A 12,582-nucleotide genomic window follows, 5' to 3' on the forward strand; every position below is an offset into this window, starting at 1 on the left:
AAATGCAAGAATACCTGGGGGACACTGTGAGTTTGGGTCTTTCCAGCTTCTTGGCTTCACGGTTAGTCAAGTCCCCTTTCTAACTATCAGCTTCTCAGAGCTGCCTTGCTTCTCCCTGCAGCGGGAAGTTTTACAACGACTGACAGAAGGAACTTTAAGAATCTTAGAAATACAGTCAGAGTTTCCCTCTCTTCCTGGTGGGGTGCAGCAGCAAACACACCAAAGCCAAATCTTTCTGTCTGCTCTAATTATCAGCAAGGATACAAGTCACCATGAGGAGAAAGGTAGTAAGCCCTGTATCTGAAACTCTTTGGAATTAATTGTAATCCCTTGGCTGGTGGTTTCAGTGATAGGAATGGACACAGTGGATGTGTATTTTTTTCCATCTCTTTTTTTTTTGTCTCCTCTCTTTTTGTAGTTTTTGCATCTAGAGAACCCGTAGGAGAAGTGCAGGGAACACAGAGGGATTTGAAATAAGACCTCAGATTCCTGCTCAGTTTTCATTTTTTCCCTCTCCGCTTTCATTTGAAACCCATTCTGAACTGAATGCCACGGACTTATTTAACCTCTGCTCTCAATTATCCCTCTTCACTCTGGATGATACCAGTGGAAATGGCCCCAGCTGCACCAAGAAGAATTTAAGGTTGATGTAAGGAAGAACTTCCTGACAGGGAATGGTATAGAATGGGTTACTCAGGAGAGTGTGTTGGAAAGGGTGACACCCTCCCCTGCCACCAAAGTTGGGCATCATCTCCAGAGACATTTCTGAAAGCTGCAAAGATTCTTTTCTATCTTTCCAGGGACAAGACTGGCTTTACTCAACAGCAGGGGGATTGACCCAATGGCTCAAGGTCCAAAAAGGAATCTATGAATATTGAGATTAAAGAAGAGACAGGACCCTGGAGGCTACTGGTTAACTTCAAGCAGGATCTGGTTCCTAGGCAACACACATTTCTCTCAAAACTAACACCAGGGGTGAAATTCCAGAATTTCCAGTATGCTGCTGTGTCCTGTTACACTTACTTGGATGGACAGTCAAAGTGGTTCCTTGTCCAAATGTCAGCTTTCCATAGCCAGCACCACCAGTGGTAACACTGCAATGGAAGCCTTTGCAAGAACCCCGGGGGTACTCCAGAGGCTCACAGACAACTTCCTCTTTAATTCTGGGGAGAAGAGACTCACCCAAAGTGGTCTGAATCTGGGAGAGCTTCTTCCCACCGTAGGTCAGAGAACCATTTCCACGTCTGGTCCTGGGACATTGACCTCCTGCATCCCCCCAAGGGCCTGTTTCCCGTCTCTCTCCATTTCCTCTGGTTTCCATCCTGAGGCTTACTGATTTCTCATGTTCAGCATTTCTCTTTCTAAAGGTCTCATTTCCATTCTACAGCATCATTTTCAGGACAATTTCTCTGATCAGTTTTCAAGACATGTCCTCCCCTTCCTTCGAGGTGTCACGCATTCCTGATGACAATGAATTGATTACAAGGAGACGTGAGGAGAGTGTTCAGCTTTCTGGAGGCTGGCTAGAATTTGGTGAGGTTTAGGTTCCAGCCCCAGGACACACCAACTCCTGAGCTTACTTTCGTGCCCCAGCGTAAGGAATGAAAACGATGGGCACATTTGACTGAGCTTTCCAGTCAGCCTTGAACGTGAATGACTCACTACTGTGAGCAGTATCTCACAGAAAGTTTACATCCAAGCTTTGTTACAGTGATTAACTATCCTGGGGGCTGTTTTGGGTTTAACAAAGAAAGGCCTTTATTCTGGGAGGCCCCTCAATCATAGGCAAATCGGGTCAGCTGGTCAACCTAGAGTCTCACCCAAGGTGTCCGGACCTCACAGAGCTGCCCAGCGGCTATAGTAGTAGCTAGTTGAGGCCTCTGTTAGAGGCAAGCTCTGGCATGATTACTTGGAGTTGCTGTAAATTTCATCCTTTGACCAAACACAGCTTCCATTGCTGACATTCACACCCATAGGAAGCCCAGGGGTCTCCCTGGCTGTGTCTGGTGGCTGCCACAGATGTTGTGAGTAGCCAAATACAGGCAGTCTCATTATCTGACACCCCTGTGATCAAACCCTATCTCCAAAGAAGATAAAAAAACAAATATTTTAGCTCCTTAACTTCCCTCAACTTTTAAACTCTTCAACTGGTGTGACTGAATTTGTGCTACTGTCACTAGTCAAGCAACCACTTACTAACAAAGCGTCAACATGAAACATGAAAAGGGTGAGGAAACTAGGCTATTATTTAGTAAAGAAGAAGCGACATCTGCTTTAAGGACAGTGGTCAGAGATTCAAACGACACTTCGCAGCTCTTCCCTTCCCAGCATCACAGTATACAGAGCTCCCCACACCCTACTTCAGCCACTGAAACATCAGGATGTATGCAAAATTGGATGCCTGCCATCAGCTAAAGCTCTCAAACAGACGGCACCAAAGTGTTGCTGTGGCAATAACCTCTGGGCTCTGCTGATTGAAAGAAAACACAATTTAATCATAGGTCCCTTGGACTCCAGCCTTGCCTTGGTAGACCTTGCAGAAGAAGAGTCGGTTGTATGGAAAATCTGGCCTACAGTTACTGTCAGGAGCTCTGGAAAGATGCTCGCCCTGCACAGATATTTTCTTTGCATTGTCAGGCTGGCCTCTTCTACATTTTACTGTGTAGGGGTTACAGCTCTCAGTCCCCTGAGAGGCCCACCGAGTGCTGAGAGGGGCTCCCGGCTTCTCCAGCATTCTGGAAAACCCACCACAGAGTTCTCCCTAGTGTGTTTCCAGCGAGACAACAAAGATAACACCTCCTGTCTGGCCCCCTGTCTCAGCTGCCCACTCCCAAAAAGGTGATGTCCTTGAGTCTCCCAGGAGGTTCACACGAATCCCCTTGAAGCTTTAATTAGCTAGGACCTCAGAGAGTACTGAATGCAAGGGATTCCACAATATCACGCGTTATTCACTATTTCTGTTGTTGCAGACATGTGCTGGTTTTGCCCCTGCTGAACAAGACACTTCTGCATGTGACAACTTCACGGCTAACCACACTGCGTGTTCTTTTAGGCAGGACCTAGCCCAGGGCGTTCCAAGCCAGCTGCTACCAGGGCTGCAATAACTCCTTCAATGCTGCATGCACTGCATCACTTAGTCATTTACACCCCCAGTGATCCAGTTTTTCAAGAGCTTCGACTGGGCTGTATTTTTCAGCATGCCTCTCCCAGTGCTGCGTCCTCTACTAATCACAGAAAGTAGATCTGAATAAATGAAACTCAGCAACCAGGGTGCTTAGCTTATGTCAAAAGGAGACTGGGGGGCTTTCAACAGGTTTTTCCCATTTACCCAAATTTTATAACAAGTCCGTCTTCCTGGCGTTAGTTTATAAGCACCACTTTCAGAAGCCCACCAGAAACACAGAATCTCAAGAAATGCCAGTAGAAACCGCAGTTCCTTACTGTTATATATAGCACTTAAAACTTTTCCAAGTACTTAACACACATTATTACCTTTATGAAAGGGTGGGTGTACATGTGAAGGAGAGGATAAAATGCAGTATTTTCACGATTCAGAGGACAAATGAATTTTTTCCCCTTTCCTTGGATGAGCTAAGTAAAATGGTGACTCAATCAATGATTTTGGTAATGGAGGGAAAAGTGGGGTTAAATGCTCTGAGTTAACCGGACAGTTCCACCGTGGAGACCTCAGTTACTAGACTGGGGTTGGAGAATAGAACCTTTAAAAGAGGCAACGTGAAGGTAAAAGAAGAAAAGAAATCTGTCTGCAGATAATGAAATCTCAGGGTCCCACTATTTCAGGAGATAAATTTAGGGGAATTTTAGTATCTACATCAGGAAGATTTATATTTGGTCTACTGAATTTGCACAGTCACAATATGCCAATTTCCTCTCTATTTTTTGGCAAACATTTCCTGGCTTTAGCTGAATCCCTCAGCCTCCTGTATTCAATTTTTCTCTCTGTACCAATAATCTCATTTAAGATGGATGATAGGAATGTTTTTGGCTGAAGGTAATTTAGTCTTTGTACAACGGAGTTCTAATCTCTCTGATGGGGATCATATCCTCCCAACGCAAGCATTAGATTTGGAAACTAACCTGGGATGTTTTGGGGGCACAAGTAATTTAAATCAGAAGAAAGAGATGTTTTGAATCCCTCCCACTCCCCACCAGGCCCTTCAGACTTACTTGGATTCACAATTAAGAGAGTTCCTTTTCCAAATGTCAGTTTATAGCTGCTACTTCCACTAGTCTCACAGTCAGCGGAGGCTTTACAAAAACATGAACAGGAGCTGCTCTTTGCAGAAGGGCCCTGGGGATCAATATGGTCTCGATCCCACAACCCTGCACTAAACTACAGGTTATTTGACAACATGCCCAGAAGGCAGCTGCTGCAGGTAGGAGCTGGGCTTCCAGAGGGCAATGGAGCCCTGATAAATATATACTTCATTTATTACAAATTTTAAAATTGTTTTTCTTTTTCTTAGTTGCCACCTTAGTTTGGGTAAACTATCTCTTTTTCTTTTTCCCTCGTTGTCTACCCCTGGTTGGCACTCACACAGTTTTCATTTTATTGTACTTCAGGGCTAAGCTGTTTCTCTGTTTTTTCTTAAAATTGTTCGCATCAACACACTAGATTCTGGTTTACTGGAAACCGATTGCAGAAGGGGAGGAGAGTGAGGGAGTTTTACAGGGCCATATTCAAGGTAGGAGTTTGAGGGCTTTTTGGTCTTTCCCAATCTGCTTCCCTATGATGGGCCAGGCAAAACAAGTACGTGCCGTCCAGGAGAGGCTTTGGGACGTGGTCTAGAAAGGATAAAGCTCTCGGGAGCCCCACGTGGCTTCACCCTTTCATACTCACTGGGGTTGATGGTCAGGCTGGTTCCTTGCCCGAATACCAGCTTCTGGCCGGCACTCCCCAGAGATGCACCACAGCAAAGAGCTTTACACAAACTGCACACACGGAAGGCCTCTCTCTTCCCCTTGAACAGGAGCCTGATCTGCTCTCAGCACCCGAGCCTGCTGGGGACAATGGCCCGAATCTCACAAATCAGGGAGGTTTAGGACAGTGCCTCTTTGGGGCTGCCTTCTTCCTCCTTGACAAAGTCCCCTTTAGCAGTTAAAGTCCCCTTTAGCAGTTACAGACATGTACCATATTTTTATTCTCTTTGTCAGTCAAACATCTAACATCTTTATTTCCACTTCACAGAATGTTAACTTTTTTTTTTTTAAATATCCTTCAGCTTTTACAGAGCTCTCCCTAAAAACAGCTGGGTTAAAAGAATCTTTCAAATCAGAATACACAAGGTCTCCTGAGTGAAGTTAAGCTGGCTTCCTCCTTGAAATTGGTGGTTTGAATCCTAGGGTCTGCTCATCTGGGACTTAATCCATTGGCTAAGACAGGAAAGGTTAGAAGTCAAGGCAGAAACTCCAGAGGAAATCCTGTCCTGTGACCCCGTCTTCTCTGCACACTTATTTGGACTTATTTTTGGACTTAATCCCCCCCCCACCCCCGCAAGACATTGCCAGCACTTGTCTCCCACAGGGAGCCCTCCTCAGAATCAGTTCTAGAGGACACCCACCCATGCACCCTGAAGTCTGAAAACAGACATGGTTTCTTTCTTCTGCTCAGGGAAATTTGATTGAAAAATAATTTCCAATTTTGCAAAGTGGAAAGTATTAGGAGAAAATCTGTTTGTTTCTGTTCTCCTTCTCCCCCCTCCTCTTCAATAATTTTAAACTATTCATAGAAACAGGCCCTTTAGGGTTAGAGAAATGTGGTAAGTTTCTAATCTCTTCATCTTTTTTTCCTGCTATCTATTTACTGCAGTCCTATATTTACAATCTAAATTTACATTTCATTTCCATTTGCTGAAGCTTCTAATACACTTTTTCTATGACTTCCAGAACACCATGTGTAATGATAAACTCTATTGAAATGAACCAATTCAGAAGGAGTTTTTAGGGCTGGAGGCTGACATTTCTCTCTTCCCAAGACAGGTCTGGGGGTGAGCAAGTCATTATTACTCTTCCAGGCAAGCCCAAGATAGGGGCAGTGCAGCCAATTGAGCAACTAGGCTTGCGGGGTTGATGTGTCTATGTCTAAATAACCATCTGTTGAGCGTTGCCCCTTGGGGTTAATTGAGTTTTCTTTTTAATCTAGCTCCCAAATGTCAGCTTCCCATCTTTTTAGCTCTTAGAATCTCTCTGACAGGCAAAGCTTAAGGTAAATCTCATAGATGTTTTTTGAATCTCAACCAATATTTCATCTCTGTACACGTCACAAATAAAGGAACCAAAAGAAGGATGAATATAACAACTTTGGGAGAAAATTTATAACTTCTCTGGGAGAGATGAGAATTATAAATAAAAATGGAATAACATGTGCCTTTTCTGATTATCATTGCTAGTGTCTGCAGGACTGTAAGTATCCAACCCAGTTTGGAAACATGGTAGCTGACTGGCCTGCTCTTTGAACTCTAGTTAGCAACTGAACACACAGGTCAGCGTGGAAACACTTGTTTTACATCTCATGCTATTTTAGGCATAAGGGACTTCACGAAGGTCATCTGGAACTAACATAATACTCACTAGGACATCCTGATTCTAGCCTTTCTAATGTGGATACTAATTTGGCCATGAAAGTAGAAGTTTTACTTTGAGGTATCCATTGGGTAGTTGGTATCTCTTATGAATTGTAAGCAAAAGTTAAACCCCAGATGGCTGTCTGGAATGAGCTTCTGTTGTAGTAAATAGAGACTCCCTCATGGAGCAACATTTCAGCTACATTCAAGTTAATTAATCGATTTGTTTTGAGAATGGTAGGTAGCACTCAAAACCTCCCTCTGGTTATTGCAAGCGGGAGAGAAGGGTTGTTATTATATAAGATTAGGGAATCCTTCCCTGACACTTCCCACTGTAGTGCCCCTTTTCACTGAGGGGCACAGAAATGAGTGGGTATCCAAAGGGGCTTCTATGATAAGCTCAGCCAAGGCAAGGATGAAAAAGTCCCAGTTAGAAAGGTAGTGGTTAACAGCATCCTGGGGCATTTTTTTCAGCAGTTCATGATCTTTCTGACTATTTTGAATATTTGCTTTCAATCTTACCCTTTCCCTAAATATCAGCTTGTGATCAGCGTCAGCACCAGAAAATCTTACATGGCTTTACACAACTTGGTGTGGCTCCAAGAATTTGAGAATTATGGGGATTAGACAATTTCTTCCCCTAATTGCACCAACATGGAGGCCTTGGGAAGACAAGTAGCTCACCCGAGAGTGGTCATTCAGTCGTTTATATCAATAGGCTGTATCTCACTGTCTTCCTCTGGGCTGGGTTGCACTGCCCACCCTACGTTGCTATGTACTTTAGTCTAAAATATCCTTTCTTCCTAACTGCTTTCTGCCCCGACACATTAAAACTTTAGTTCAGAGTCCATTTGTCAGACACACATCTCCAACAACAACAAAAACCAGCTTTTAACATTTCCAAGGGCTTAAAGGTGTTGAAGAAACAGCCCTAAAGGGGCTCCATCAGAGGCTGCTCTCATTATCATGTTTGCCAGGAAGACCTGTGGCACCAAGTCCCCAAAGATGCTAATCACTGGATGAGTAATTCAGTGACCTTTCACTGAATTTCTAAGAATGGTGGCTTATGTTTAGAAACAAGCCATCTTCTTTAAAACATACCTGGTCTAACACTCAGGTCGTTCCTCTTCCGAATGTCAGCTTATTAGTGGCTGTGGTACCACACGAAGACACGAGACTCTGCAAAAACTTAGCTGCCCAAACTCCCCTTACTACCTACTTAAATGTTTATCTATCATCCAAGAATCCCCTCGATAAAAGCGCTTTTTGTAATGAGGGTCTTGTGGTAAAGTTCATGGACCTTCTGCGGCCCTCCTTCTTCCTTGTCACTTAGTTGGAAATGTGCCAACCTTCCCTCACAGCATGCCCGCTCTGGTAAAACAGGAGTAGGAACTGCCTCCCTCATTTAACAGAGGGAGACACGAGAGGCTCAGAGGGTTCATTGATTTTCTCTTAGTCCCATGGAAAATTCTACCAGTTCTAATACGAAATTAAACTTTCTATCAGTCTGACTCCTTAGTTTAATGCTGCAGTAGCACCGTCACTCTGGGTTGTTAGATAAAATAGCACGTGAGGGTAAACAGCAGAGTCCCACGGAAGGTAGGTACACATCAATGGCTGTTTCAGTTGGAATCCACCAATGGGGCTGCCATGGTTTGGACTTGCGTTATAAAAGAAAATGGAAAATTTAGGAATCAGGGTTCCAGAGAGAAATCTGGAAGCATTAGTTATTCAGACTTACATGGGCTTACTGTCAGTTTCGTTCCCTTTCCAAAGAAGAGTCTTTCAGATCCGCCCTGAGTTACACCCTCACAGACTGCTTTGCAAATACTGCCAAGGCCCTTCCACCAGGTGCTGGGAACCCCGGCTCCTCCCGCTTTCCCAGAGGAAGCACAAAGGCAGAAACACAATGTTGTGTGATTACACAGTTAAATGGTCATTTCTGAAAAGGGGGTGGGGAGGACCATGGAAACAATTTAATCCATCTTTACCTAACATTAGATTACCTTCATTAATTGACTGATTAGCTTAGTTGGTAGGCAGTTGCAATTAATTGGAATAGCTCAGGCTTTGGGGTCAGACAGACTTGGATTTGAAACCCAGGGCGAGTCCCTTAACTTGCTGCCCCTCACTTCCCCTACCTGTAAAGTGGGGAGAATGACACCGCACTGTCATGCTGCTGTACAGACTAGGATCTGTAGGTGGGTTGCAGTGGTCCTGCTGCTTGATCTCTGGCTTGCTTAGCTGAGAGCACACTTCTCTAGGGATTATTTTACCAACTCTAGAGACCAAAGTGTCAGTGATTTCCCGCCCAAACATAATCCCCCCAACTGGTAAACATTTAGCTCTGGAAGCCGAGTCTCAAGAATTAAGTTCCAGGCCCTCTCTCTCACTGACTCAATCTGAAGAAGTTACTCAACCTCTCCCTGTGCTTCTATAAAAATATAAAAATTTAAAAAGTTCTCTTCTATAAAATGAGGATAATAGCACTTAACCCACATAGCTGGTATAAGGGTTGCCTGTGGTAATGGATCGAAAGCATGCAGCACATTGCCTAGCACATAGTAAGCAATTAATAAATCATCATTATTTTCCTCCCCAGAAGCCAAACACATTGACAATGTTCCTCTTTTCAGAATGACCTAAAAATCCTAAAGTCCGTGGGCACTTCTCTTCCTCTAACTGGTAAACCAGCAGAGCTGTGAGGGCAACAGAAGAACCACCAAGCAGTTTGATGAGGAGGGTAAGTGATTTTGTGAGAATTTAGCAAAAGCTGTATCCAGCTACACCTTCATGGTTGGACCGTTTTGGGGGATGTGGAGAGGGTATCTTTTAGCCAGGCAGGATTCAAATATGAGCGGAGATGGGCCAGGAAGCCTCATCCCCATCAGTCACTGTAAAAAGGATCTCATATCATTTTCAAGAAGAGGGTTCAGCGCTGTCCTCCACTTACCAAGATGCACTGTGAGCTGAGTCCCTTTCCCAAATGTCATTTTAGAGCCACTGGTTTGCTGAACACAATGCTGAGGGGCTTTGCAAAAACCTGTGGGGTTAATTTAAGGAACCCAGCTTTGCAGAGCTTCCCAAGAACTAAACATTTCCTTCAGCCTCCAAGCTTTTAAGACAGGATAAGTGATGGTGTCTCTCTTTGTGGTAGCCCAGAGCTTCAGTGCTGAGAGATATGTCCAGAGATGATTGCCACTTTAAGACACAGGAAGGCTCAGCACGCCGATTCTGTACACACATTCTGTGGTTCAAAGTAATTGCATAGCTGATGCAATCTATCATAGAATGTAAAATCCCACTGGGAGAGAAATTAGCTCTGTAGAATTTATAGGTAGTGTTTGATGGTCACAGTCAATTGTCTGAAGACAAGACCAGCATTTTCATTTTGGCTTTTTTGCATCTCTGCCTCAGTCTGCAGGTGGCTGCACCTTTCCCCTCATATCAAGTTTAGCTGTTCTGACTTTAGCCACCTTTCCCCCCCAAACAGGCATGTGATGATTTTATCTCCCTTTAGAACTCTGTGGTTCTGTTTTGAGCTTGCTAAGTCTTGGATAAAGAATGTTTGGGGTTCAAATGAAGTTGCTCAGTCAAGAACCATGATGTTTTCTTTCCCTTGGGTCTGGCCTGGTCCAGAGCTATGAGCTGTCTTGGCTTTGCCCTGGACCAGGCTCAGCTGCGAGACAATGAGCAAGTTCACAAACCTCTCTGAGTTTCACTGTCCTCATCTGCAAAATTAAAGAGATGAGTTTGGTGGTCTTTATGGACTTTCTGAGCTGTTAGTCTTTGATTTGATTCTCTGGACCTAATCTATCCCAAAATGCTGTGCAAATGTATTTTTTTCCCTCAGCGTGTCTAGTCTTCCTCCCTACTTCCTAAACAAAATAAAACAAATAAGCATAGAATAGAAAAGTAGGTCTCTACTTATTATACAGGGAAATAAAGATTTCCAAGCCTACCGTCTGCCTTAACATTAGATCTTTTTAGACGTTTGAAGTCAAAATTTTGGAACCAAATCCTCAGGGAGAAGTGTTCTTTCTTTGGAGCTTCCAGATAATTCAAAAACCAAACCAAATAAACTGACACCTTTGGTTTAAAGCTAGTACTTACTAAGTTTCACTCTCACTTGAGTCCTGGTTCCGAGCGTAAATTTCCTGTTTCCTTCCTTCCCACAGGAGCCGAAGCCTTTACATAAACTACAGGCTCTTGCTTACCCACAGGAAAAGTGATTTGATACTTAGTCTTTTCCCAACGGATAAGGGAATTCATCATCTAGCCAAGGGTGTCAGCTCTCTGGTTGCTAGATGTTAGATGCTGAGGGGGTTTTGTTAACACTACGTCTGAAATGGAGGTACTCACCCAGGCTTACAATTAACTGAGTCCCCTTCCCAAAAGTGGGTTTCTCAGTGCTCTTCACACAGTGCCTGGGCCCTTTACCAAAAGTCCCTCTTAGTGCTGGGCTGTGACTTCCCCTTCTCTGATGCAGCCTGTCTCTAGTGTGATGAGGGGCACAGTGGGGGGCCAGCTTCATGAGCAAGGTCACTTAGGGTTGCCCCTCTCTTACGAATGCAGCCCAGAACTCAGGCCATGAGCAAAGCAGGACCAACCATGATGGGGGGCGGTGTGTCGTCCAAAGTTCTTTTCTGGCTTCCTGGGCAGCTGAGACCCCTGTATGCTGAATATCTCACAGGCAATTTCTTATTGCCCACCCTGTTGTACAGATCAATAAAAACCATAACTGCCTGGTGGTTCATCGTTAGTTTTGACCTACAAAAGGAAAGGAGACCCCCGTGGGCATCAAGTATAGGAGGGATGCCAGCCCCCCTTTTTCATTATTGGAAAGACAAAAAGCACCACTTCTTCCTTTGTTGACGGCGAGCCTAATTTCAGAAATGTACGATTGATTCTTGAAAAGCTCTCCCTCCATAGACTTAATAGATCAAGAAAATTTACAGTTGGGAAGAGAAACCTGCCCTAAAAAATAAAGAAATATGTGCTAAAGCCAATCATAAAATAACATTTTTGATTATCTTGTGTATTAGGTTATCCATGCTGTTGTGTACAGTTCTTTCTCCCCTGAAGCTAAGTTACTTACTCAGGGCCACAGTTAACTGTGTCTGGGTCTCAAAGGTAAATCTGCTGTCATTGTTCATCCATTGACAAAACCCCTCCTGCCTTAGGGCAATGATACCATCTCCTCAGAAGCTGGCCCAGATGATCCCTGGGAAAAACTGTGGGCACTTAATAAATATTTGTAAAATTGAATTGAATTGTAGTAAACATTAATCTTTTGTTCCTATTCCTTAAGGAACCCTTGATTAACTCTCTGACAATTTTCAGATGAAAAAAATTAATTCTGCCAGATATTACTTACTGAGTGTCAAGATTCCTCTAGTCTTGGCTCCAAATGTCAGTTTCCCGTTAACCCAATTCCCACAAGAGTGAACACCTTTACAAAAAACAGAAGCGTCAGTATGGTTGAAAGGGATGTGGCATCAACTTTGTTCTCCTTCCTCACTAGTCGGAGACAGCTCTCTGTCCGCCACAGGTACCCTATCTTTCCTGGGAAAGGTCTGCCCTCCTTTCCTCTGTCAGGGCAGAGGTAGGAGAGGGCAGAGTAGATTTCAGGGATGAAGATGATAAATAAGATATCGAAATGTTATCATGCTATGCAGAGACTTCTTCTTTGTTTTTTTGCTAAATTAATGTTTTTTTGTTTTGTTTTTCTCCCCAAAGGCTGTTTTCAGCACTTTCTCTCTCCCAGATGCAATAATAACTGGATTCCAAGTTGGCATCTGGGCACAAACCTCCAGGCTCTGATGAGTCACACATATTTCATCAAGAAATGATGCTACCTCCCACTGAAGAAGTGTGCTTTGCTTTTTCCCCTTGCTGGGCAATGAGGAGTTCAAGCAACATGCAGAGGGGAATATAAACCCATAACTCTCTCAGGATAGATCTGCAGCTTCAAACATTAGCATCCTAGAATGCAAGA

General features: G+C 43.9%; 1 gene segment (V, D, J or C); it reads right to left on the reverse strand.

The window, feature by feature from the left end:
- Positions 1-12,582, reverse strand: part of LOC136118300 (T-cell receptor alpha chain constant-like) — a 334,856-nt gene that overhangs the window by 64,421 nt on the left and 257,853 nt on the right. Inside the window, 1 exon segment of the C gene segment in view lies at positions 4,862-4,914. Coding sequence covers positions 4,862-4,914 — 53 coding nt within the window.

The sequence above is a fragment of the Phocoena phocoena genome, chromosome 2 (genome assembly GCF_963924675.1).
Source record: "Phocoena phocoena chromosome 2, mPhoPho1.1, whole genome shotgun sequence".
NCBI classification, from domain to species: domain Eukaryota; kingdom Metazoa; phylum Chordata; class Mammalia; order Artiodactyla; family Phocoenidae; genus Phocoena; species Phocoena phocoena.